Raw genomic sequence first — 27,500 nt, forward strand, 5'->3', positions numbered from 1 at the left:
AAAAATCAGATCTAGCAACACACGTCAGAGAATTCGTACAAGAGGAAAGCCATTTCCTTGCTGAAATGAATCTACATGTCTTTTTCCTCATAAATCGAATTTAATACGCTCTTTTGAGTGAGTTCATACAAGAGATAAACTATACTATTGTTCAGAATGTACCAAAAGGATATATTCAATTAGCAGATTGTTTTATCAACGAAATATCATTAAAAGAGAGGTTCAAGAGGATACAGTCATTAAGCCACTTTCGTTCGTCGTAAAAGGAGGATATAATCAATAAAGCATTTATGCTTCTAGTAAGACAAGGCAATCAATAAACAATTTTGAATTATATTAAGAGAAAATGGCAACAAATAAACATTCCCTTGTGGTAAGACATAGAGGCAACTACTGAGAACTCTTGTTGTCCTGAAGGAAGAAGAGGACAACTACTGAACCACTTTGCCTTGTAATAAATGAAGAGGACAATCACTGAACCACTTTGCCTTGTAATAAATGAAGAGAACAATCACTGAACCACTTCGCCTTGTAATAAATGAAGAGGACAATCACTGAACCACTTCGCCTTGTAATAAATGAAGAGGACAATCACTGAACCACTTTGCCTTGTAATAAATGAAGAGGACAATCACTGAACCACTTTGCCTTGTAATAAATGAAGAGGACAATCACTGAACCACTTCGCCTTGTAATAAATGAAGAGGACAATCACTGAACCACTTTGCCTTGTAATAAATGAAGAGGACAATCACTGAACCACTTTGCCTTGTAATAAATGAAGAGGACAATCACTGAACCACTTTGCCTTGTAATAAATGAAGAGGACAACTACTGAGCCACTTTATGCTGAGATAACAGAAGCGAACAATTAATGAATCAATTAATCTTATGGTAAGAAGTGAATGTTTTTACCACAAGAAACAGAAAGGGAATATCCGAAGGAATCGCCTCGTTACTTGAATACCACCAAGTCTGTCATTCTGTCCGTTAGTCATAAAAGAATGACGAGTCATTACATAATAATAATTTTATAAATAAAACTCTATTAAAAAAGATAAAATAAACTGTAGAATACAAAGCATGATATTAAATATAGCCTCTGAATAATTAGTCTACATATATATAACCAGTTTTTTTTCTTTTGTCTAATTACTCTGTAACGATGTTTTTATCTTTCGTTAATCATGAAATCATGACAAGTTTTTTTCATAGTTTTCAAAATAATAGCTCAGGGAAATGTAAATATGGCAGAGAATTCCCGAGGAGACAGAAGTTGAGTCCTGGTAATCTGCATTATAGAAACTTGTAATCGAAAGTATTGATACAGTAATAATAATAATAATAATAATAATAATAATAATAATAATAATAATAATAATAATAATAATAATAATAATAATAATATTATTATTATTATTATTATTATTATTACTATTATTATTATTATTATTATTATTATTATTATTATTATTATTATTATTATTATTATTATTATTATTATTATTACTATTATTATTAAAATAATTTTTGCTTTAATAATATAGTGATAATAAATATATTAATAACAGTTTTGAAAAGGGGAATAAAGATAATGAGAAAATAATAAATAAAATTAAATAATGATAATAACGATAAATGTAAAAATAACGATAATAATTTTAATAAGTCGCCTGTAACAATATTTTGGAAAAATTTAAAGATCTTTTTATAGCGTGAGTTATCTCATCCCGGGTGTTGCTTTAGGGTGTGCAGGGTGGGACGTGTGCAGGGTGGGACGTGTGCAGGGTTGGACGTGTGCAGGGTGGGACGTGTGCAGGGTGGGACGTGTGCAGGGTGGTACGTGTGCAGGGTGGGACGTGTGCAGGGTGGGACGTGTGCAGGGTGGGACGTGTGCAGGGTGGGACGTGTGCAGGGTGGGACGTGTGCAGCGTGGGACGTGTGCAGGGTGGGACGTGTGCAGGGTGGGACGTGTGCAGGGTGGGACGTGTGCAGGGTGGGACGTGTGCAGGGTGGGACGTGTGCAGGGTGGGACTTGTGCAGGGTGTGACGTGTGCAGGGTGGGACGTGTGCAGGGTGGGACGTGTGCAGGGTGGGACGTGTGCAGGGTGGGACGTGTGCAGGGTGGGACGTGTGCAGGGTGGGACGTGTGCAGGGTGGGACTTGTGCAGGGTGGGACGTGTGCAGGGTGGGACGTGTGCAGGGTGGTACGTGTGCAGGGTGGGACGTGTGCAGGGTGGTACGTGTGCAAGGTGGGACGTATACAGGGTGGGACGTGTACAGGGTGGGACTTGTGCAGGGTTTGACGTGTGCAGGGTGGGACTTGTGCAGGGTTTGACGTGTGTAGGGTGGGACTTGTGCAGGGTTTGACGTGTGCAGGGTGGGACGTGTGCAGGGTGGGACGTATACAGGGTGGGACGTGTACAGGGTGGGACTTGTGCAGGGTTTGACGTGTGTAGGGTGGGACTTGTGCAGGGTTTGACGTGTGCAGGGTGGGACGTGTGCAGGGTGGGACGTATACAGGGTGGGACGTGTACAGGGTGGGACTTGTGCAGGGTTTGACGTGTGTAGGGTGGGACTTGTGCAGGGTTTGACGTGTGCAGGGCGGGACTTGTGCAGGGTTTGACGTGTGTAGGGTGGGACTTGTGCAGGGTTTGACGTGTGCAGGGTGGGACGTGTGCAGGGTGGGACGTATACAGGGTGGGACGTGTACAGGGTGGGACTTGTGCAGGGTTTGACGTGTGCAGGGTGGGACTTGTGCAGGGTTTGACGTGTGCAGGGCGGGACTTGTGCAGGGTTTGACGTGTGCAGGGTGGGATTTGTGCAGGGTTTGACGTGTGCAGGGCGGGACTTGTGCAGGGTTTGACGTGTGGAGGGTGGGAGTTGTGCAGGGTTTGACGTGTGCAGGGTGGGACTTGTGCAGGGTTTGACGTGTGCAGGGTGGGACTTGTGCAGGGTGGGACGTGTGCAGGGTGGGACTTGTGCAGGGTGGGACGTGTGCAGGGGGACTGGGACTTGTGCAGGGTGGGACGTGTGCAGGGTGGGACGTGTGCAGGGTGGGACGTGTGCAGGTCGAGACGTGTACAGGGTGGGACGTGTGCAGGGTGGGACGTGTACAGGGTGGGACGTGTGCACGGTGGGACGTGTGCACGGTGGGACTTGTGCAGTGTGGGACGTGTGGAGGGTGGGACGTGTGCAGGGTGGGACTTGTGCAGTGTTTGACGTGTGGAGGGTGGAACGTGTGCAGGGTGGGACTTGTGCAGGGTGGGACGTGTGCAGGGTGGGACGTGTGCAGGGTGGGACTTGTGCATGGTGGGACGTGTGTAGGGTGGGACGTGTGCAGGGTGGGACGTGTGCAGGGTGCGACGTTTGCAGGGTGGGACGTATGCAGGGTGGGACTTGTGCAGATCGAGACGTGTACAGGGTGGGACGTGTGCAGGGTGGGACGTGTGCAGGGTGGGACGCGTGCAGGGTGCGATGTTTGCAGGGTGGGACGTGTGCAGGGTGGGACTTGTGCAGATCGAGACGTGTACAGGGTGGGACGTGTGCAGGGTGGGACGTGTGCAGGGTGGGACGTGTGCAGGTTGTGGCTTGTGCAGGGTGGAACGTTCAAGGTGGGTAGTGCAGAAGCTACAAGAACGAATCATGAATTTTCCCCTGAGGAGTCCCTGAGGATTCCCTGGAGATTTGAGGGATTCTTTTGGTCCTCGATGACTCTCTAGGGTCTTAGAGAAGTCCCTAAGGATCCCCTGGAGATCCGGGGGATTCTTAGGCACCTCCCTAAAAATTCCTTCGCACACTGAGTGCTGAATGATGGCAAGAAGCAGGAAGATGGTTAATGAATTCCCGTGAGACTGATGGGAAGAGCAAGCGAAACAAGAGTGTAAAAATATAGAGGAATAAAAGGGAAATGCAAAGGAGAAAGAAGAGGAAAATGTAGAGAAAGAGGATAGTTTTGAAGGAAAATGATGTGAAAGAGGTGAAAGAAGGGTACATTGAGAAAGAAAGAAGAGAATTCGGATGAGATAAATGAGTTGGAATAAACGAAAGAAAAGGAGGTGTAGATAACAAAAAAAGGCACAATACCGTGATTGGAACGATATTAATCAGAGAAAGAGACAAGCGATAATTTCATGGTTTCTATCGACGTTATGTGAGTAGAATAATCGAGTTGTCGTTTATCTGCTACAGTCGAAACTACTGTCTAATTATGATTGCATATGTGCTACAGTCTAAACTACTGTCTAATTATGATTACATATGTGCTACAGTCTAAACTACTGTCTAATTATGGTTACATATGTGCTACAGTCTAAACTACTGTCTAATTATGGTTACATATGTGCTACAGTCGAAACTACTGTCTAATTATGGTTACATATGTGCTACAGTCTAAACTACTGTCTAATTATGGTTACATATGTGCTACAGTCTAAACTACTGTCCAATTATGGTTACATATGTGCTACAGTCTAAACTACTGTCTAATTAAGGTTACATATGTGCTACAGCCTAAATACTGTCTAATTATGGTTACATATGTGCTACAGTCCAAACTACTGTCTAATTATGGTTACATATGTGCTACAGTCTAAACTACTGTCTAGCTAGATAAATGCTCTTTTCCCTTCGTCCTCACACTTGGCAAAACGTGATCTTCGTTTGGGCAAAATGAGGATAATTTTAGATTCACTACCTATTACTACTACTATTACTACTGAGAGCAAGAAGAAACATAAGTGACTATGGACATACAAAACGTGCATACAAGTTATGGGAAGTAGCTTGTATCCACATAGTGTATCACTACTTAATGGTCCAAGTCCGGCCGAAACGTCGTTATAAGCTTCTCTCTCCTATATGCGGGTTATCTGTGCATTGTTTCGGTCACGGTATTGTACCGTCTTTGTTCTTGACGGGAAGCGCATGTTCTTTAATCTTTCTTGATTGTTGGAAGAAGAGTTGAAAATTTTTCCAGTCGTTAGATACTCTTCTCCTCTTCTAGTAATTTGATGTTGATCATGTTGGCTCGTTTATTCAACAACTGACTGCCAGTTCGTTTTCCACGAGTATATTTGTTTAGGTTCAGCTTCTCGGGGTATTATGTATATATATATATACATATATATATATATATATATATATATATATATATATATATATATATATATATATATATATATATATATATATATATACATATATACATAGTAATTTTCAGTGACTTTAAAAGATATTTGGGGCATGGGATTGAAGGTGACACAGCCATGAATAGCGTAACAACGTTTCGCCCTTCATCGACGCGTCTGATCTCTTTCTCTTCTACGCTACTTCAACTTACTTTGCCTTAAGTTCGCGGGTCATTCCGTAACAACTGCCAGACATACTCTGGTTGTCAATAAGATGTCCGTCTTTTCTTCTGTTTTGTATCCAAGTTTATTTAGAGAATTCTTCGAGGGTTTCTTTAATGATACACACAATTCTCCTTTTGTATTCTCACTTACAACTGCTTATGTATCCGTCTTGCAACCACTTCGTAATGCTAAACATGATAATCAAACTTTGTTCTCTCATTCACTTGTTTAGATAGAAAGGCGATCTGCCGACTTTAATGATAAAGAGACGAGAGATGCAGAGCCAGCTTTCCTTGTTGCAGGATCTAACTACTGCCAGGGTTAAAACTCTGCGCAGAACGATACGCCGTCACAACAGAAGTTTCTCTGCGTCTTACACTTTCTAGTTTCATGTTTACATTACGCTCTCGCTGTGTGTTCGTTTAATTGCTGTATCATTCCGAGTCATGTTGAGCGTTTCGTTTTTCTTTCAATGTTTACAAATATTACCACCTTTCAGTATATGTGAAATTTGTGAATAAGTGTTTTCAACATTTCTCTTGGAATATTTTTATCAGCTACAAAAAAATGATGCACTTTACGTTGCTGATGTCGTTCTGTTGCTTGGACTCGTCATAACGTCGCTGAGGATATTGCAATTCGTATTCCTTGAAATGTTTACTATAATTATTGCAGCTGCTACCTAATGGTTCGTCATCATCACTTGACCGAGTGAAGTCGCTGTATACCTCGGTCGTTTTAATTAGCTTTAATTGTTTCCTGTCTATATTGTACAGGGGTCGGCATACTGCGGCTCGCGGGGCGCATGCGGTTTGCGGGGCGCATGCGGCACGCAGCAGCTTCACATATTCGTAAATAGCAAAATTAATAAACCCTCATTTTCAGTCAGTTATTCATTCATTTAAATTTTATTCATTTATTTATATTTATTTATAAGACTGATTTTTTGGGGGGCCCACAAAAAAATGTGTAAAATATATTATGTGACATCCGCAGTGGAAAGGTTGAAGACCACTGATCAAATAGGCTGTTCCACTTTACATGTGTCTTATGGAATTCTCTCTCAATAATATTGCATGGTTATTACCTGTTACTGATTTTATTTCGTCTTAGCATATAATGTCGATTTTCTAAATTTGTGTGGGAGTTGTGAACGGGATTCCAAATCTTATATTCTTGCTGTTTCAAATTTCAACTAACAAACAATCAATAAATGACCGAGTCTTGTTTGCAGATATTTTTTAACCACATTTAAATTCCATGGTTTTCCACGGAATCCCTCGGTAGGTCAGCTAGTCTGACATAAATTACTGTTATCAGTTATTTTTTTCCGTTCGTCTGTTCGTATATTTTTATTCTATGTATACTCTCTCTGCCTCTCTCTCTGTCTCTCTCTCTCTCTCTGTCTCTCTCTCTCTCTCTGTCTCTCTCTCTCTCTCTCTCTCTCTCTCTCTCTCTCGTGGGCACATTCTTACGGGAAGAGGAAAACCAATTCGGGCAAGACGGAAGAGGAAGAGACAGGCATTCGAAAATAGATAGAAAATGAAAGCACTTTAATTAAGAAACCTGATAAATGGGAGTAATGATGAGTGATGAAAGAAAGAACTGAAAAAGAAACAATAAGAAGAAAAAGCCTGTGGAAGGGATGAGACAGGGGATATGAAAGAGGACTAAATAGGTTATAACATTTATTTGACCACTGACCATTTGACCACTGGACATTTAGCCACTGGACATTTTATCACTGAGCAAATGACCACAGGACATTTTACAACTGGACACATGATCACTGAATATTGGACCACTACCCATATGACTACTGGACGTTGGACCACTAGCCATATGACCACTGGACGTTGGACCACTAGCCATATGACCACTGGACGTTGGACCACTAGCCATATGACCACTGGACGTTGGACCACTAGCCATATGACCACTGGACGTTGGACCACTAGCCATATGACCACTGGACATTTAACCATGGACCATACAGACTATTCATTTATTTTTCCACTCTTTCAATGCGTATCACTGATGTGTCTCCATATTCTTCTCATCATCCTCAAATTTATAACCTCCCCCTCCGAGCTTCAGAACGTTTCGCTCTGACCAGTGCTTCATAAAGTCATTGAGCTCTGGGGCCTCCAATTATACTCACCCTTTGTAGTTGGTCTGGACACAGAGGTCAACCCACTCATGATCGAGGGAGTCACTTCGAGAGGTCGCTTGGTCTTCAGTACACATGAAGTTACCGAGGCAGCGCTCGTGGTAGTTGGCTCCGTTGTCCAGCAGGAACTTCACCATGGAGGGATCCTCATTCACGATGGCGATGTGCAGCACGTTCTCCCCTGCAGAGGCGAGGAGTGAGTATACAGCAGTAAGTAAATTAATTGGGGCAGGTTTATTGAGATTTTTAACCGTGGGTAGGGAGTGGTTAGCCAGCCAGTATAACTTACTGATAGGTGAACAGGGACAGCAGATGTACGGAAACATGCCCAATGTTTCCACTAATGCAGGGGACTGAACCACGGACACAGTGTGAGGCGAGTTCGTTTTCAACAGAACCACGAAAGAGGAGGTGTGAGTGTGGGAGTCAGAAGAAAACGATAAAAGAAAAGAGGGTGAGAAATGGGAGGGAAAGAGAACCCTAGAGATGGAAAGAAGGGTCATAGGGGAAGATTATATCAAAGTATAAGAGATGAAGAAGACTGAGTGTTAGGTAAGACACATATGCAACAGTTAGGTATCTTTATTTCGAAATAAAGATACCTAACTGTTGCATATGTGTCTTACCTAACAATCTGTCGGTATTTTATACCATTTTAATGTTCAAGACTGAGTGTGTGTGTGTGACTGGGAGCAAAAGGGATGGGAAATAGCTCCCCTCTGTATCCTGTGCTTCATTAGATCTATAACAGGTTAGTTCCATTGATGTTGTTCCTGATTACCTGGAAATGATGTACCCGAGGCTATGAGTAAATCACAAAGCTTCCATCCATGCTTGTGCAATAATCAGACTCTCTCTCTCTCTCTCTCTCTCTCTCTCTCTCTTCCCTCTGGCTCTCTCTATTCAACATGTCAAGCAGGGAGGAATGTGGTCAGCACTATATTCAGCCTATATCAAAAACAACAGCATCAACAAAATTGAGAGACGTTCATAGACAAACTTGAGTCTAATCAAAACTTGGACGCCGGGTCTTTCAAGCACATTTCACCAATAAATTCACTTGAAGTAAGCTTAGTCAAAGGAAAAGTTTAGTGGGTAATTGCAGCACTCAGAAAAATAAAAAGTTCTGGCTAAATAATAATTAAATACGGAATATGGATTTAGGCATCTATACCACTTTCACCAAATTCTGTTAAAAAATGGTGGGAAATCAAAGTTTCGCATGTATAAAAATATAATGGAAGATCAGTACTGAACCTCCCTTTATATTATATATATATATATATATATATATATATATATATATATATATATATATATATATATATATATATATATATATATATATATATATATATATATATATATATATATATATATATATATATAGGTATAGAGGAGGAGAGAATGTGATCTTGATGCCCTTATGATGCCTCTGTATCTCTCACAAGGTGTCTTACTATGCCAAGACTTCTCTTACTTCTTTGAGGTGTGCACCCTCTTTGACAACCCAACACCTCAATGAATATGACGCACACCTGAGATTAACTTTAAGAAGGCACTGAACCTGTCACTAGAGGATGAGCAATGGATTAGGCAACCCTCCCAGTGCGACTGGGAGGTATAGGGGTGCGTGAAAGCAACGCATGTTGCTTTACCTGCTTTTCTGTCTTCGTGTTTGGCTTCCAGTGCTTTAGTCAAGAAGATAGTGCCCTGGGAATCCCTTGAGAGACTTGGTAGGAGCTCAAGACCCAGGTTTACTGAAGCAGCAATTCGGTGGGGACACCTTACAGATTCCTCCTGTAGACCAGCCTCCCAAACAGCACAAACAGTCCCACTGGGACAAACTGATCATGGAAAAAATCGCCAACACAACTGCTCCAATGCTTCAGGAAAGAACAAAGCTCGTCTCCTGACAGTGGAAGGGCACCTACACTCAGGAGATTTCTGTTAGCTGTTCTCCCAATTCCCCCTCCCTGGGCACCTCCGTCTCGGACCCACAGGCCATTCGGATTGGTGTTGTTTCTTTCGCCCTAGCTGCCCCATCCTCACCGAACATAGGTGTATTTGCGGCAGGCGACAGCTGATCAATTCTGGACTCCATGGTCTCGTGTGTCACACAGCAGAAGGGAAGTATGCCAGACATGAGGAGATCAATGATATAATAAAGAGAAGCCTCCGCCACAGCCCTGTTGCCCAGCTCAACGGGAACCCCAAGGTACAGAGGTCTGATGGAAGTCAAAAGCGTCCTGATGGAGCCACTATGCTACCCCTGGAAGGATGGAAAGCAGATTGCCTGGGACTACACCTGTGCTTGCCACATTGGCAGACACCTACTTGCCATACTCTGTAGTGGAAGGGGGTGGAGCTGCCAGCCACAGGGAGATTCCAGAAGATCCGAAAATATGAAGACCTTCCCCTTGCTATAACTTCATTCCAATAGGGTCGGAGACCCTTGGAGCATGGCAAGTGTGCTCGAAAGTTCCTCAAAGAGCTGGGTGAAAAGCTCATCACAGAAACCAAGGACCACAGGGCGACCAGCTTCCTCTTCAGAGACTCCAGTGTTGCGATCCAGAGAGGAAATGCCTGCAGCATTCCTGGGCACGCTCCCACCGCAGGGGAGCTGGGACGAAGCTATTCGAGATGTAGCTCTGAGTTACCTCCTGTTGTTTTGTTTTACTTTGTATCATATTTTTTGTGAATGTTTCTGTCAATGTATTTTGTCTTTAAATAAAATATATATACATAATATAGGGGGTGGTAGGAGAAAATTTCAAACAGCTTCAGGAGAATCTTGAGTTTTCCTGAAGCTAAGTTTATTTTTTTCTGAGGATGAGGTCCCTCATGACAGTTCTAGAGGTGGTACTCTCCTATTTTATTTATATATATATATATATATATATATATATATATATATATATATATATATATATATATATATATATATATATATATATATATATATATATATATATATATATATATATATATATATATATATATGAATTGTAATAAAATATGTGAAAGTAAGGGAAGTGGAATATTCAAATGGCTTCAGAAAAAAATATAAATATTTTTCCTCGGGAAAGAAAGGGGTTACTACAGCTCCCGCCATTTTAGTTAGCTCTTCACTTTTCGTCATTATATCTCTCAACCTCGATATCAATTATTATTTATTTTCCCCATTTCTCCATCTTTATATTTTACATATCTTTATGCCTGACCCTCTAGTCTTACCATAGTATTCATCACAGAGATAAATGTCGTTGATGAGGTTCGGGAAGTGGCGAATGAGCCTCTTAGCCAGGTCGTTGTGTACCGAAGTGGCGTTGAGTACACACAGGTGGAGTACTGACTCTCCTACTGCACCCACGTGTTGTAGATCCCAGCACACGTAGCGGTAAGTGGTGAAGTCAGATGCTGTTATTGGAGGGAGAGAGAGACGGAGGCGGTGATTAGTGGTGCTGGTGGAGTAGTTAATGGCGTTCGTACGTGGTTATCTGGGCTAATAAAACTGAAATGAATAAAGTGAGAAGCAGGAGTAATATATATATATATATATATATATATATATATATATATATATATATATATATATATATATATATATATATATATATATATATATATATATATATAATAGGAAAGGTGAAAACAGAGACTGAACATCTGGTACAACTACTGCCACTATTTCTACTTCTACTGTCAATACTATTATATTTCCTGTGATCAAGAGGCACCTGTTCGTTCTAGCCAATGACTAACCCACCTACAGATGTTCCTTAGGCCAAAACAAGACTATCGTATCTAGTTCAAACTCACGTTGGTAAAGTGTGTGTCACAGTCTGTTCTAAAATGCTTGAAATATTTTATTTGCGAGGCAACAGCTACAGAGAGCAATCTATTCCAATGTTTTATAACTATACCAAAAAATTTTTTGTATTCTCATTTGTTTTTCACCTCGCGCCTCTGGGTTTCATTCGGCAGTTTCGGGTTATTGAATTACTTTTCCTTTTAAATGGGTCTTCATATGTCGTGTAACAATTGTTTTAGCATTTTGAGAGAGAGAGAGTGATTGAGAGAGAGAGAGAGAGAGAGAGAGAGAGAGAGAGAGAGAGAGAGAGAGAGAGAGAGAGAGAGAGAGAGAGAGAGAGAGAGAGAGAGAGAGAGAGAGAAGAAATTAGTTGATGTAGGTAACAGCTCTAAGCTTATAAATAAAGATATGAACTCTTAAGCTACATTGTAAAAACCCTTGTGTAAAGAGAGAGAGAGAGAGAGAGAGAGAGAGAGAGAGAGAGAGAGAGAGAGAGAGAGAGAGAGAGAGAGAGAGAGAGAGAGAGAGAGAGAGAAAGAGAGAGAGAGACAGACAGACAGACAGACAGACAGAGGCAGAAAGAAGGACAGACAGACATAGAGAACAGACTCACCTCCAACTTCAAGCAGCACTGAAGTTACCGAGGCACAAGAAGAGTCTTAACAATACAAAAGTGACAACTTTCAGTATCCTCACACAAACCCCCAGGGGCGTAAAACTTATTTACCCAGTGGCAGAATTTCTTCCGGTGGCAGAACTTTCTTCCCAGTGGCAGAATTTTCTTCCCAGTGGCAGGGCTTTCTTCTCATTATCAGAACTTTCTTCCCAGTGGCAATGCCTGCTTCCCACAGGCAAGACTTTTTTTTTCTTCACGCAAGATTTTCTTCCCACATGAAGGACTTTCTTTCCTATGGTAAGAGTTATTTTTTCTAGAGCCAAGACTTTCTTCACGGCAACAAGAAATTCTTTCCAGACTTCAAAAAATTTTTAGTAGGACTTTCTTCCCAGCAGTAGAACATATTTCCCAAACAGCAGTACTTGTTTCCTAGCTGCAGGACTTTTTTTCTAACTGCTGCATCAACCTAAGATTATCACGGTATTTCTCTATTAAACGCCTTTTAAAAACTCCACAAGAAGTTGAGATAAATGCATTTATTATGTTTGTTATGGATTCATTTAAGTCTTCTACGAGGCCACTAAAAATGTTAACTCCTCCACCTTCATTTACGCAGAATATGAATCAATTCAGTCTGCCATACGAGAACCTTTAAAATGAACCCACCGCGTTCATTCACTCGAATTATGGATCCATTCCGTTCTCAACACTGCGGGCTCGATACGGCATTATTTGTCTATGATCCTATAAACCACAACACGATCTTCATCACCAGGATCGAAATTGAATCCGCCGCGTCCATTCACACGGATTACGGATTCATTCCGTCTTCATCACGACGGGCTCGGTACGGCGTTATCAGTCAATGACCCTATAAACCACAACAAGATCTACATTACTAGGATCGAAAAGGAATCCGTCGCGTCCATTCACACGGATTATGAATGAATCCGCTGCATTCATTCACGCGGATTATGTAGCAATCTCGTGTATATCACATGGCCCTTAAAACGAACCAGCCCTGAATTTGGAAGATATATGCAAATTTCCGTTTAATCTCGGACTATTTTTTTGGAGGTGAATATGCACGAAACCAGAGTAATATGCGTTTATTACACTATTAATTGTCCATGACACCTGGGGTGAATTTATTGCAAATTACTGAAAACTTGCATGAATTATCCAGCGGACACCTGGTGGGGACAGTACCATGGGTTAGGTTTCGTCTCTGTGTACGGTGGTTTGACAGACCAAAACTGCTTTTACAGTATTTAATCCCAGGGCATATACACCTCTCGGTGCATATATCTGGCTTGTGCTGTATATTATTTTACCTGTGATTTGCTTCTACTCGCATTCTACGGTCTGCTCTACCCCTGCAGCCTTACATGAAGCCAGGTTTCCTTTGTTTTAAGTGCTTTGTCAACTAGGCTATTTGTGCTAGCGGCCAACAAGTCCACAGAGCCGTCACAATTCGGTCAATCCGGCACCTGTAGCAGTAATCTCTCCGACATATCCTTGAGAATTTCTGTTTTCGTTCTGGCAATATTTTTAATATCTGCTGATACTATGCTGCGGAATCTTAGTCCACATGTTTGTTGGCCGTTTCAGGTCGAAGTAGGTGTAAACCATACCCCCGGCCGGGATTGAACCCGCGGTCATAGAGTCTCAAAACTCCAGCCCGTCGCGCTAGCCACTAGACCAGCTAGCCACAATAAGATTCATCCAACTAGGTATATTTCTACACCTGAAAGTTAGCACAGGCACCTTGACCACAAATGCAAGTTTTTACAGACGAATCAGCTAGGCAGGACGAACTCTAGCTGTCCCTTCACTGCCAGTAGGTGTGCAGCGGCATTTATCCCATGGTCACACTTAATTCCGCTATGTTTTGGGAGCTCGTGCATTATAAATTGTCTGCGACTAGACACACCGCCAGCTTCAACCTGAGAATTTTTGCAAGATGTTCATGCATTGTGTTTCCGTGTTATGTGCACACTTTCTCTATGAACTAATTTAAAAAATCAATTTTAATATTTCCAAAACACAACAAGGACAAAAAGTAGTTTCTCACTTCTCTATTTTTCAGCTCACTCGATCTCTCAGCCTTTATGCTTCTCCCTGCTCTTCTCTTCTCTACCTACTTTTATTGTTGTACCCTTCTCGTTCCTCCCCTCTGTCTTTCTCCTCTCTCACACTTATGGCTATGTCTTCCCCCAACGCTCAACTCACCTTTATTCTTTTCACTTCCTCCTTCATTCCTTTCTTTCCCTCTCCTCTTCTCTATCTATCTCTCTCTCTCTCTCACACACACACAAGTGGATTACCTCCCAGATCATGAATATTCCAACACACGAGGACCATAACAATTAATCATGCAACGCGCCGTCATATGAAGAACTCAACAAGAACTGGCCGAGGCGAAAAAAAAATCATTTTTAAAATGTCCTATTTCTGGCTTAAAGAAAAATACGTAAACTCAGACGATTAGATCTCCGACAATAAAAAAAATATGAATTAAAAAATAGAGAAGCTCTGCAGATATCTGTCTCTCTGTTACATATCTCTCAGTTAATCAAGCAACCAAAATATTGTCTATGAAAGATATGCAATTTGACTTACGTGTTACGGTCATTAAATTTTCTTTTCTAATTCCATTAGTGCTCATTCGTACATCACTAATTGCATCGCAAGAATTTATCACTTGTCCTACACAATGCCTTCCTAAATACCTTTCACGTTGCTTATCCAGTAGTCTTCTGTCTGGAATTTCTAATGAAAAATCTCGCGGTGCATATTTTGCATAGATTTTTAAAATAATTAATAGTAAATTAATTTCTCTGGTCTATATTTTTTATTGGAAATGATTAATTTCATGGTTCTGTTGTTGTGGGAAGCGTTAAACTCGTAGGGGATTACACAGTGCTTGTGGAATGGGAGGTAATCAGGACTGACCCAAATCAGGAAAGTATAACTCTAATTCCTTGAATCAAGATCCCTCCACCAACATTAAGGTACTCCAGTTGAAAGGTCCAATCAGGACTAGTGGAGCCGTGTTTTAATTTCAGGGGCGAAAACTCCATTTACTAGAAATCCAGATTAAGTTGATGTTACATATACTTTACTTTTGCTGTGTCGAAATGACATAAGAGAGAAAGAGGGACAGACAGACAGACAGACACAGACAGATAGACAAACAAAGTATCGAACCCGCTACCAGATGAATAGTTATTTAAATTTGTAATGCCCTTCTCGTTGATGTCTATTGTCAGACAGTGCAAGTGTCTAATACCAAGGTTCATGTCATCACTCGTTGAGCAACACAGAGTGCAGGTGTCTAATACCAAGGTTCATGTCCTCACTCGTTGAGCAACACAGTGTGCAGGTGTCTAATACCAAGGTTCATGTCATCACTCGTTGAGCAACACAGAGTGCGGTATCTAATACCAAGGTTCATGTCCTCACTCGTTGAGCAACACAGTGTGCAGGTGTCTAATACCAAGGTTCATGTCATCACTCGTTGAGCAACACAGAGTGCAAGTGTCTAATACCAAGGTTCATGTCCTCACTCGTTGAGCAACACAGAGTGCAGGTATCTAATACCAAGGTTCATGTCCTCACTCGTTGAGCAACACAGAGTGTAGGTGTCTAATACCAAGGTTCATGTCATCACTAGTTGAGCAACACAGAGTGCAGGTATCTAATACCAAGGTTCATGTCCTCACTCGTTGAGCAACACAGAGTGCAGGTATCTAATACCAAGGTTCATGTCCTCACTCGTTGAGCAACACAGAGTGTAGGTGTCTAATACCAAGGTTCATGTCATCACTAGTTGAGCAACACAGAGTGCAGGTATCTAATACCAAGGTTCATGTCCTCACTCGTTGAGCAACACAGAGTGCAGGTGTCTAATACCAAGGTTCATGTCCTCACTCGTTGAGCAACACAGAGTGTAGGTATCTAATACCAAGGTTCATGTCATCACTAGTTGAGCAACACAGAGTGCAGGTATCTAATACCAAGGTTCATGTCCTCACTCGTTGAGCAACACAGAGTGTAGGTATCTAATACCAAGGTTCATGTCATCACTAGTTGAGCAACACAGAGTGCAGGTATCTAATACCAAGGTTCATGTCCTCACTCGTTGAGCAACACAGAGTGTAGGTATCTAATACCAAGGTTCATGTCATCACTAGTTGAGCAACACAGAGTGCAGGTATCTAATACCAAGGTTCATGTCCTCACTCGTTGAGCAACACAGAGTGCAGGTATCTAATACCAAGGTTCATGTCCTCACTCGTTGAGCAACACAGAGTGCAGGTATCTAATACCAAGGTTCATGTCCTCACTCGTTGAGCAACACAGAGTGTAGGTATCTAATACCAAGGTTCATGTCATCACTAGTTGAGCAACACAGAGTGTAGGTATCTAATACCAAGGTTCATGTCCTCACTCGTTGAGTAACACAGAGTGCAGGTATCTAATACCAAGGTTAATGTCCTCACTCGTTGAGCAACACAGAGTGCAGGTATCTAATACCAAGGTTCATGTCCTCACTCGTTGAGCAACACAGAGTGCAGGTGTCTAATACCAAGGTTCATGTTGAGCAACACAGAGTGCACTAATACGGTTCATGTCCTCACTCGTTGAGCAACACAGAGTGCAGGTGTCTAATACCAAGGTTCATGTCATCACTAGTTGAGCAACACAGAGTGCAGGTATCTAATACCAAGGTTCATGTCCTCACTCGTTGAGCAACACAGAGTGCAGGTATCTAATACCAAGGTTCATGTCATCACTCGTTGAGCAACACAGAGTGCAGGTATCTAATACCAAGGTTCATGTCATCACTCGTTGAGCAACACAGAGTGCAAGTGTCTAATACCAAGGTTCATGTCCTCACTCGTTGAGCAACACAGAGTGCAGGTGTCTAATACCAAGGTTCATGTCCTCACTCGTTGAGCAACACAGAGTGCAAGTGTCTAATACCAAGGTTCATGTCCTCACACGTTGAGTAACAAAGAGTACATGTACTCACACTTGTAGGTTACAGCTTTCTTTATCTCAATTGCAATTTTATCAGCAGGATGAAAGACACTCTTAAACAGACAAGTACATTTTCCTTTGAAAAACATAATATGGCTCTTCGTGACATCGTCAAAAACTTTATTTACTTTCTGATAGGATAAGTTATAATTTCGATCTCCAAGCAAAAGTTCACAAATTTCTTATAACCCAAAAGTTATCCTCTTTTCTACTTAATTTTGTTTTATCTCTTTAATTAAACATTCTTTTAAATACCTAGGCAGGGTGACTCAAATAAAAAGAAGACACACTTTCACCATCACTCGCTCCATCACTGTCTTGCCAGAGGCGTGCCAATTCTATAGTTTAAATACCACTCCAAAGAGCAAATATCCCCGCCCATCCTTCAGAGCGCAAACACTGTACTAACTACCTCAAGGAGACAACTCTGACTAACCAGTGTCCTTAAATCCCTTTATAAATGTTAACTTTTTCACACTCCAACAGCACATCAAGTCATAAACAACCGCTAGCCTCCACTCACTTCTAACGCGCTCACGCACGCTTGCCTGATGGCCCTCGCATACAAAATCTCATTTATATGCGAGGGATCTGGACATCTATCAGGAGTGTGTGATCAGGCAAGTGGTTTTTATAACTTGACGTGCTGTTGGAGTGTAAGCAAGGTAACATTTACGAAAAAGATTCAGGGAAACCTGTTAATCGGACTTGAGTCCTGGAGGTAGAAAATACAGTGCCAGCACTCGGTAGGAGAGGTGGGTATATTTGCAGTTTGGAGGGACATCTGAACTGTAGCATCGACTCGCCTCTGGTTAGCTAGATATGGAGTGACGGTGAAAGCATTTTTCTTCTTTTTTTTTCGTGTCACCCTACCTTGGTGGTAGACGGCCGGTGTGTTAAAAAAAATAAGCAGATATATGCTGAAACAATATAAAATTAAAATAAAAATGTGAATCTGCCCATTAGACCAGGTACATAATCATTTTAAAATCGTCTGCCTTAATTTCCTTTAACTATATTATATGCGTGTGTATGCGTGCATATAATTCTAAATTTAACAACCGTATGTGACGACATTGTGAAATATATCCACTTTGTATGCATGTTATTTCCACTTCACATTAGGAATCATGACTTAGTAAAACCTTATACCTTCGTGTGTGCCGCCCTCAGCGTCCCTAAGACTCTAACAAAGTAATACTTATGGAATTGTTGGTGTGGAATCGAATCATGCAAGAGGCAGCAAGACATTCATAGTGTACGTATATATACCTCGCGGACTAATTGAACCTGGGCTCAATGGCACTACTAGGCTTTATTGTTGTTGTGGTTCATGGTTAGGGCTTCCCTCAGCCTGGAGCTGCCTGGGAATAGCTAGTATCCTGCATGACTTACAAAATGGGTATATTTATATAGATCAATAAAACCCAGTGCGTCGCCACGTGTATGCGTACGTCATATATACACTGATTATATTATCCATTATTATTATTATTATTATTATTATTATTATTATTATTATTATTACTAATGTTAAGCGCTCAACCCATTTGGGTCATTTAGCGCAGGATCAGCAAACTCTCTCTTCACCATACGTGTCAATATTTGTGATGTCTATTCCAAACCAAACAGAAGGTAGACATCAAACCTTATATGAACCAAGATATATATATATATATATATATATATATATATATATATATATATATATATATATATATATATATATATATATATCAATAACAACACTGCACTAGCCAGGGACTCGAACTCATGTTGCTTTGGCCTGCCTCATAGTGGGCGAAAACACATGACGCTCTAATCCACTGGGCCATACGATCCCTAAGAGTAGCGTATCCAGCGGAACTGGATGTTGTACTCGCTACCCAAGGGCACACGATGGTGTGGATGACTCTAGGCTAATTTCATACTAGTCCCTGTTTGGTGTACGAGTACAACGAGCAGTACCTGTTGAAGAAGCCCACTCAACCAATATAGTCTCTCTCTCTCTTCTAAACTATCTCGCTCAATGATCCTCGTCTCTCTCTCCTCTTTCGAAACCACATAAATGAAAAAAAAGTCAAAATATCCTGCCTCCTTCCCCCATCCCCGAAGAAATATAGAAAGACTTAATTATAGGAACCTGGACTCACTCTTGTCGGGCTCCATCTTTCCATGAATGTACTTCCCTGCTACAGACTCCTCGTCAGGAAGGACTTTGGGCGGCGTGATCTGCAAAGATATATTATTATTATTATTATTAGTAGTAGTAGTAGTAGTAGTAGTAGTAGTAGAAGTAGTAGTAGTAGTTGTATTTTTCTTATGATAATAATAATAATAATAATAATAATAATAATAATAATAATAATAATAATGACATTATTATTATTATTATTATTATTATTATTATTATTATTATTATTATTATTATTATTATTATTATTATTATCATCATCATCATCTTTACTAGAGAGATGGCTAAAAGCTCAGGTGAAATTATATTGTTTCGTTTCCAGTGTTCATTTAGAGTGATGACTGGAATAAAATTCCCTATGGCTGACAATGACACTTGCTAATTCAGGTTCAACTCTTCCTCGCAGCTGTAGTCACTTAGTGTTCAGCTTGAGTGATTTAAAAAATTTTTGAGAAGATAAGAAATGTTACAACACCGTGGGTGAAATATTTCGTAAAAAAAACCACAACAGCGTGGGTGTAACAATTCACAATTAACCCATAATACCGTGGGTTCAGCAAATCACAACTAACCTACAATACTGGTGTAACAATTCATAAAAAAACCTCAATACCGAGGATAGAACAATTCACATGTTAAGCACAGTACCGTAGCTGGAACAATTCACAGCGAACTTACATTACCATGACTGTGTTGGTCCAAATTTAGAAATATATTAACATAGTTAATAAGGTTGCAATTATTGGATTCTACCAGATAACTGGAGAATAACTGTTTTGGTTCCCTTCAAATTTTTAAATGTCGTGCGTTTTTCTCATGTGAAAGTTTTGTCCTGATTTTGTGTTGTATTTACTTTAATATGCAAATTTTATTGAAGAATTGACTTCCACGGAATAAATGGAGAATGACTTGTTCTGCAGACGTGTTAGAGTTAGTCGTTGACATGTATGTGTAACTAGGGAGGATGGGAGGCTCGGCGCTTCAGTGAATGGGTAGAGACTAGCAAGATGTTAATTATCGCTGGATAATGGGAAAGTTACTGGCAGTAATCTGTGTGTGTGTGTGTGTGTGTGTGTGTGTGTGTGTGTGTGTGTGTGTGTGTGAAACTCCTGCTGTGACTGTATTCCTAACATAACCTACAACATAAGCAGTTTCGGAAAAAACACAGGATCTGACCCCATGGCCATAATGTCGAAGTTCTGTATGTTTCATGTTCTCGACAGTCTTTCTTAGATGAATCGTCATAATAATATAACTTCTCCTTATGTTATGAATGTCTTTATTTTAAACCTTTTGAGTCCTCTCATATCTACTCTTCAAGCTGCGTACAGAGGTTCACCTCCACTATTTCTACATTCAATTCATTCCACATCCCTACCACCCTGAGACTAAACCAAGCACTTCTGCACTACCCTGAGACTAAACCAAGCACTTCCCTACTACCCTGAGACTAACCAAGCACTTCCCTACTACCCTGAGACTAACCAAGCACTTCCCTACTACCCTGACACTAACCAAGCACTTCCCTACTACTCTGAGACTAGCCAAGCACTTCCCTACAACCATGAGACTAACCAAGCACTTCCCTACTACCCTGAGACTAACCAAGCACTTCCCTACTACCCTGAGACTAACCAAGCACTTCCCTACTACCCTGAGACTAACCAAGCACTTCCCTACTACCCTGACACTAACCAAGCACTTCTCAAGTCATATTAACTGTATACGATACCGACGAGTTGATGAGTAAGACTCAAGTGCAACATTAGGATTCATCTCTATTCGACTGATGAAGTCTGCAACACAGATGACATGCTTAGTTTGTAAAGATTTCTATTGTTGCACGTGTCTTGCACTTCCTAACATCCCTGTGAATCATCGTTGCTTTCAGCGTCCATCTAGCTCCATTTGTTCATGATTCTTGCTTTGTAAAAGGTAAATTTCTGTGTGTGCAAAAAAATGGAACAGTGAGAGTGTGTTCTCTTTTGTTCTACTCTCACTTGTTTAAGCCACAATTTCCGCTAGTTAATTTTTCTCTGCATGTTGCATCCGTCTTCATACAAGTTTTTCAGTGGGTTCAGTTTTTTCACATTTCGTGAATTGCTGCCTTTTTTATACTCATCACAATGAATTTATTTTAGACCTGTGTGCAGGCAGGATCATCAAGTTCGCAATCTATCAATAAATTCAATGTACTCTTATTAACCCCTAAGATCTCCTTTAATGTTCAATTAATTCTACGTACAGTCACACTGAGACTTAGTTTGGTAGTAGTGAGAAATGTTGACATATTTAAGTCACACTTCAATCACGAAGATAGCTTTTAAAGTGAATTCTTAGAATATCAATGAGGAGAGATTGCACTTGTCAGTGAGTAAACAATGAGAGATGTTCCTCTCGCTGTGTATAAATACTAACACTCCTGTCAGTGTATAAATACTAACACACCTGTCAGTGTATAAATACTAACACACCTGTCAGTGTATAAATACTAACACACCTGTCAGTGTATAAATACTAACACACCTGTCAGTGTATAAATACTAACACACCTGTCAGTGTATAAATACTAACACACCTGTCAGTGTATAAATACTAACACACCTGTCAGTGTATAAATACTAACACACCAGTCAGTGTATAAATACTAACACACCTGTCAGTGTATAAATACTAACACACCTGTCAGTGTATAAATACTAACACCTGTCAGTGTATAAATACTAACACACCTGTCAGTGTATAAATACTAACACACCTGTCAGTGTATAAATACTAACACACCTGTCAGTGTATAAATACTAACACACCCGTCAGTGTATAAATACTAACACACCTGTCAGTGTATAAATACTAACACACCCGTCAGTGTATAAATACTAACACACCTGTCAGTGTATAAATACTAACACACCTGTCAGTGTATAAATACTAACACACCTGTCAGTGTATAAATACTAACACACCTGTCAGTGTATAAATAATAACACACCTGTCAGTGTATAAATACTAACACACCTGTCAGTATATAAATACTAACACACCTGTCAGTGTATAAATACTAACACACCTGTCAGTGTATAAATACTAACACACCCGTCAGTGTATAAATACTAACACACCCGTCAGTGTATAAATACTAACACACCTGACAGTGTATAAATAATAACACACCTGTCAGTGTATAAATACTAACACACCTGTCAATGTATAAATACTAACACACCTGTCAGTGTATAAATACTAACACACCTGTCAGTGTATAAATACTAACACACCTGTCAGTGTATAAATAATAACACACCTGTCAGTGTATAAATACTAACACACCTGTCAGTGTATAAATACTAACAAACCTGTCAGTGTATAAATACTAACACACCTGTCAGTGTATAAATACTAACACACCTGTCAGTGTATAAATACTAACACACCTGTCAGTGTATAAATACTAACACACCTGTCAGTGTATAAATACTAACACACCTGTCAGTGTATAAATAATAACACACCTGTCAGTGTATAAATAATAACACACCTGTCAGTGTATAAATACTAACACACCTGTCAGTGTATAAATACTAACACACCTGTCAGTGTATAAATACTAACACACCTGTCAGTGTATAAATACTAACACACCTGTCAGTGTATAAATACTAACACACCCGTCAGTGTATAAATACTAACACACCTGTCAGTGTATAAATACTAACACACCTGACAGTGTATAAATAATAACACACCTGTCAGTGTATAAATACTAACACACCTGTCAGTGTATAAATACTAACACACCTGTCAGTGTATAAATACTAACACACCTGTCAGTGTATAAATACTAACACACCTGTCAGTGTATAAATACTAACACACCTGTCAGTGTATAAATACTAACACACCTGTCAGTGTATAAATACTAACACACCTGTCAGTGTATAAATACTAACACACCTGTCAGTGTATAAATACTAACACACCCGTCAGTGTATAAATACTAACACACCTGTCAGTGTATAAATACTAACACACCTGTCAGTGTATAAATACTAACACACCTGTCAGTGTATAAATACTAAAACACCTGTCAGTGTATAAATACTAACACACCTGTCAGTGTATAAATAATAACACACCTGTCAGTGTATAAATACTAACACACCTGTCAGTGTATAAATACTAACACACCAGTCAGTGTATAAATACTAACACACCTGTCAGTGTATAAATACTAACACACCTGTCAGTGTATAAATACTAACACCTGTCAGTGTATAAATACTAACACACCTGTCAGTGTATAAATACTAACACACCTGTCAGTGTATAAATACTAACACACCTGTCAGTGTATAAATACTAACACACCCGTCAGTGTATAAATACTAACACACCTGTCAGTGTATAAATACTAACACACCTGTCAGTGTATAAATACTAACACACCTGTCAGTGTATAAATACTAACACACCTGTCAGTGTATAAATAATAACACACCTGTCAGTGTATAAATACTAACACACCTGTCAGTATATAAATACTAACACACCTGTCAGTGTATAAATACTAACACACCTGTCAGTGTATAAATACTAACACACCCGTCAGTGTATAAATACTAACACACCTGTCAGTGTATAAATACTAACACACCTGACAGTGTATAAATAATAACACACCTGTCAGTGTATAAATAATAACACACCTGTCAGTGTATAAATACTAACACACCTGTCAGTGTATAAATACTAACACACCTGTCAGTGTATAAATACTAACACACCTGTCAGTGTATAAATACTAACACACCTGTCAGTGTATAAATAATAACACACCTGTCAGTGTATAAATACTAACACACCTGTCAGTGTATAAATACTAACACACCTGTCAGTGTATAAATACTAACACACCTGTCAGTGTATAAATACTAACACACCTGTCAGTGTATAAATACTAACACATCTGTCAGTGTATAAATACTAACACACCTGTCAGTGTATAAATACTAACACACCTGTCAGTGTATAAATACTAACACACCTGTCAGTGTATAAATACTAACACACCTGTCAGTGTATAAATACTAACACACCTGTCAGTGTATAAATACTAACACACCTGTCAGTGTATAAATAATAACACACCTGTCAGTGTATAAATACTAACACACCTGTCAGTGTATAAATACTAACACACCTGTCAGTGTATAAATACTAACACACCTGTCAGTGTATAAATACTAACACACCTGTCAGTGTATAAATACTAACACATCTGTCAGTGTATAAATACTAACACACCTGTCAGTGTATAAATACTAACACACCTGTCAGTGTATAAATAATAACACACCTGTCAGTGTATAAATAATAACACACCTGTCAGTGTATAAATACTAACACACCTGTCAGTGTATAAATACTAACACACCTGTCAGTGTATAAATACTAACACACCTGTCAGTGTATAAATACTAACACACCTGTCAGTGTATAAATACTAACACACCTGTCAGTGTATAAATACTAACACACCTGTCAGTGTATAAATACTAACACACCTGTCAGTGTATAAATACTAACACACCTGTCAGTGTATAATTACTAACACACCTGTCAGTGTATAAATACTAACACACCTGTCAGTGTATAATTACTAACACACCTGTCAGTGTATAAATACTAACACACCTGTCAGTGTATAATTACTAACACACCTGTCAGTGTATAAATACTAACACACCTGTCAGTGTATAAATACTAACACACCTGTCAGTGTATAAATACTAACACACCTGTCAGTGTATAAATACTAACACACCTGTCAGTGTATAAATACTAACACACCTGTCAGTGTATAATTACTAACACACCTGTCAGTGTATAAATAATAACACACCTGTCAGTGTATAAATACTAACACACCTGTCAGTGTATAATTACTAACACACCTGTCAGTGTATAAATAATAACACACCTGTCAGTGTATAAATACTAACACACCTGTCAGTGTATAAATACTAACACACCTGTCAGTGTATAAATACTAACACACCTGTCAGTGTATAAATACTAACACACCTGTCAGTGTATAAATACTAACACACCTGTCAGTGTATAATTACTAACACACCTGTCAGTGTATAAATAATAACACACCTGTCAGTGTATAAATACTAACACACCTGTCAGTGTATAATTACTAACACACCTGTCAGTGTATAAATACTAACACACCTGTCAGTGTATAAATACTAACACACCTGTCAGTGTATAAATACTAACACACCTGTCAGTGTATAAATACTAACACACCTGTCAGTGTATAAATACTAACACACCTGTCAGTGTATAAATACTAACACACCTGTCAGTGTATAAATACTAACACACCTGTCAGTGTATAAATACTAACACACCTGTCAGTGTATAAATACTAACACACCCGTCAGTGTATAAATACTAACACACCTGTCAGTGTATAAATACTAACACACCTGTCAGTGTATAAATACTAACACACCTGTCAGTGTATAAATACTAAAACACCTGTCAGTGTATAAATACTAACACACCTTTCAGTGTATAAATAATAACACACCTGTCAGTGTATAAATACTAACACACCTGTCAGTGTATAAATACTAACACACCAGTCAGTGTATAAATACTAACACACCTGTCAGTGTATAAATACTAACACACCTGTCAGTGTATAAATACTAACACCTGTCAGTGTATAAATACTAACACACCTGTCAGTGTATAAATACTAACACACCTGTCAGTGTATAAATACTAACACACCTGTCAGTGTATAAATACTAACACACCCGTCAGTGTATAAATACTAACACACCTGTCAGTGTATAAATACTAACACACCTGTCAGTGTATAAATACTAACACACCTGTCAGTGTATAAATACTAACACACCTGTCAGTGTATAAATAATAACACACCTGTCAGTGTATAAATACTAACACACCTGTCAGTATATAAATACTAACACACCTGTCAGTGTATAAATACTAACACACCTGTCAGTGTATAAATACTAACACACCCGTCAGTGTATAAATACTAACACACCTGTCAGTGTATAAACACTAACACACCTGACAGTGTATAAATAATAACACACCTGTCAGTGTATAAATAATAACACACCTGTCAGTGTATAAATACTAACACACCTGTCAGTGTATAAATACTAACACACCTGTCAGTGTATAAATACTAACACACCTGTCAGTGTATAAATACTAACACACCTGTCAGTGTATAAATAATAACACACCTGTCAGTGTATAAATACTAACACACCTGTCAGTGTATAAATACTAACACACCTGTCAGTGTATAAATACTAACACACCTGTCAGTGTATAAATACTAACACACCTGTCAGTGTATAAATACTAACACATCTGTCAGTGTATAAATACTAACACACCTGTCAGTGTATAAATACTAACACACCTGTCAGTGTATAAATACTAACACACCTGTCAGTGTATAAATACTAACACACCTGTCAGTGTATAAATACTAACACACCTGTCAGTGTATAAATACTAACACACCTGTCAGTGTATAAATAATAACACACCTGTCAGTGTATAAATACTAACACACCTGTCAGTGTATAAATACTAACACACCTGTCAGTGTATAAATACTAACACACCTGTCAGTGTATAAATACTAACACACCTGTCAGTGTATAAATACTAACACATCTGTCAGTGTATAAATACTAACACACCTGTCAGTGTATAAATACTAACACACCTGTCAGTGTATAAATAATAACACACCTGTCAGTGTATAAATAATAACACACCTGTCAGTGTATAAATACTAACACACCTGTCAGTGTATAAATACTAACACACCTGTCAGTGTATAAATACTAACACACCTGTCAGTGTATAAATACTAACACACCTGTCAGTGTATAAATACTAACACACCTGTCAGTGTATAAATACTAACACACCTGTCAGTGTATAAATACTAACACACCTGTCAGTGTATAAATACTAACACACCTGTCAGTGTATAATTACTAACACACCTGTCAGTGTATAAATACTAACACACCTGTCAGTGTATAATTACTAACACACCTGTCAGTGTATAAATACTAACACACCTGTCAGTGTATAATTACTAACACACCTGTCAGTGTATAAATACTAACACACCTGTCAGTGTATAAATACTAACACACCTGTCAGTGTATAAATACTAACACACCTGTCAGTGTATAAATACTAACACACCTGTCAGTGTATAA

The 27,500-nt window shown here is 39.5% G+C and overlaps 1 protein-coding gene across 1 annotated transcript in view; it reads right to left on the reverse strand.

Annotated features, from left to right (window-relative positions):
* nan (transient receptor potential cation channel subfamily V member nanchung) overlaps positions 1–27,500 on the reverse strand; it is a 96,959-nt gene that overhangs the window by 42,750 nt on the left and 26,709 nt on the right. The window contains exons 4-6 of the mRNA XM_070090925.1: positions 19,154–19,232; positions 10,762–10,944; positions 7,516–7,705 (exon numbers count right to left, since the gene is read on the reverse strand). Coding sequence (XP_069947026.1) covers positions 7,516–7,705; positions 10,762–10,944; positions 19,154–19,232 — 452 coding nt within the window. The remainder of the gene's footprint in view (positions 1–7,515; positions 7,706–10,761; positions 10,945–19,153; positions 19,233–27,500) is intronic.

This window comes from Cherax quadricarinatus, chromosome 33, assembly GCF_038502225.1.
Source record: "Cherax quadricarinatus isolate ZL_2023a chromosome 33, ASM3850222v1, whole genome shotgun sequence".
Lineage (NCBI taxonomy): Eukaryota > Metazoa > Arthropoda > Malacostraca > Decapoda > Parastacidae > Cherax > Cherax quadricarinatus.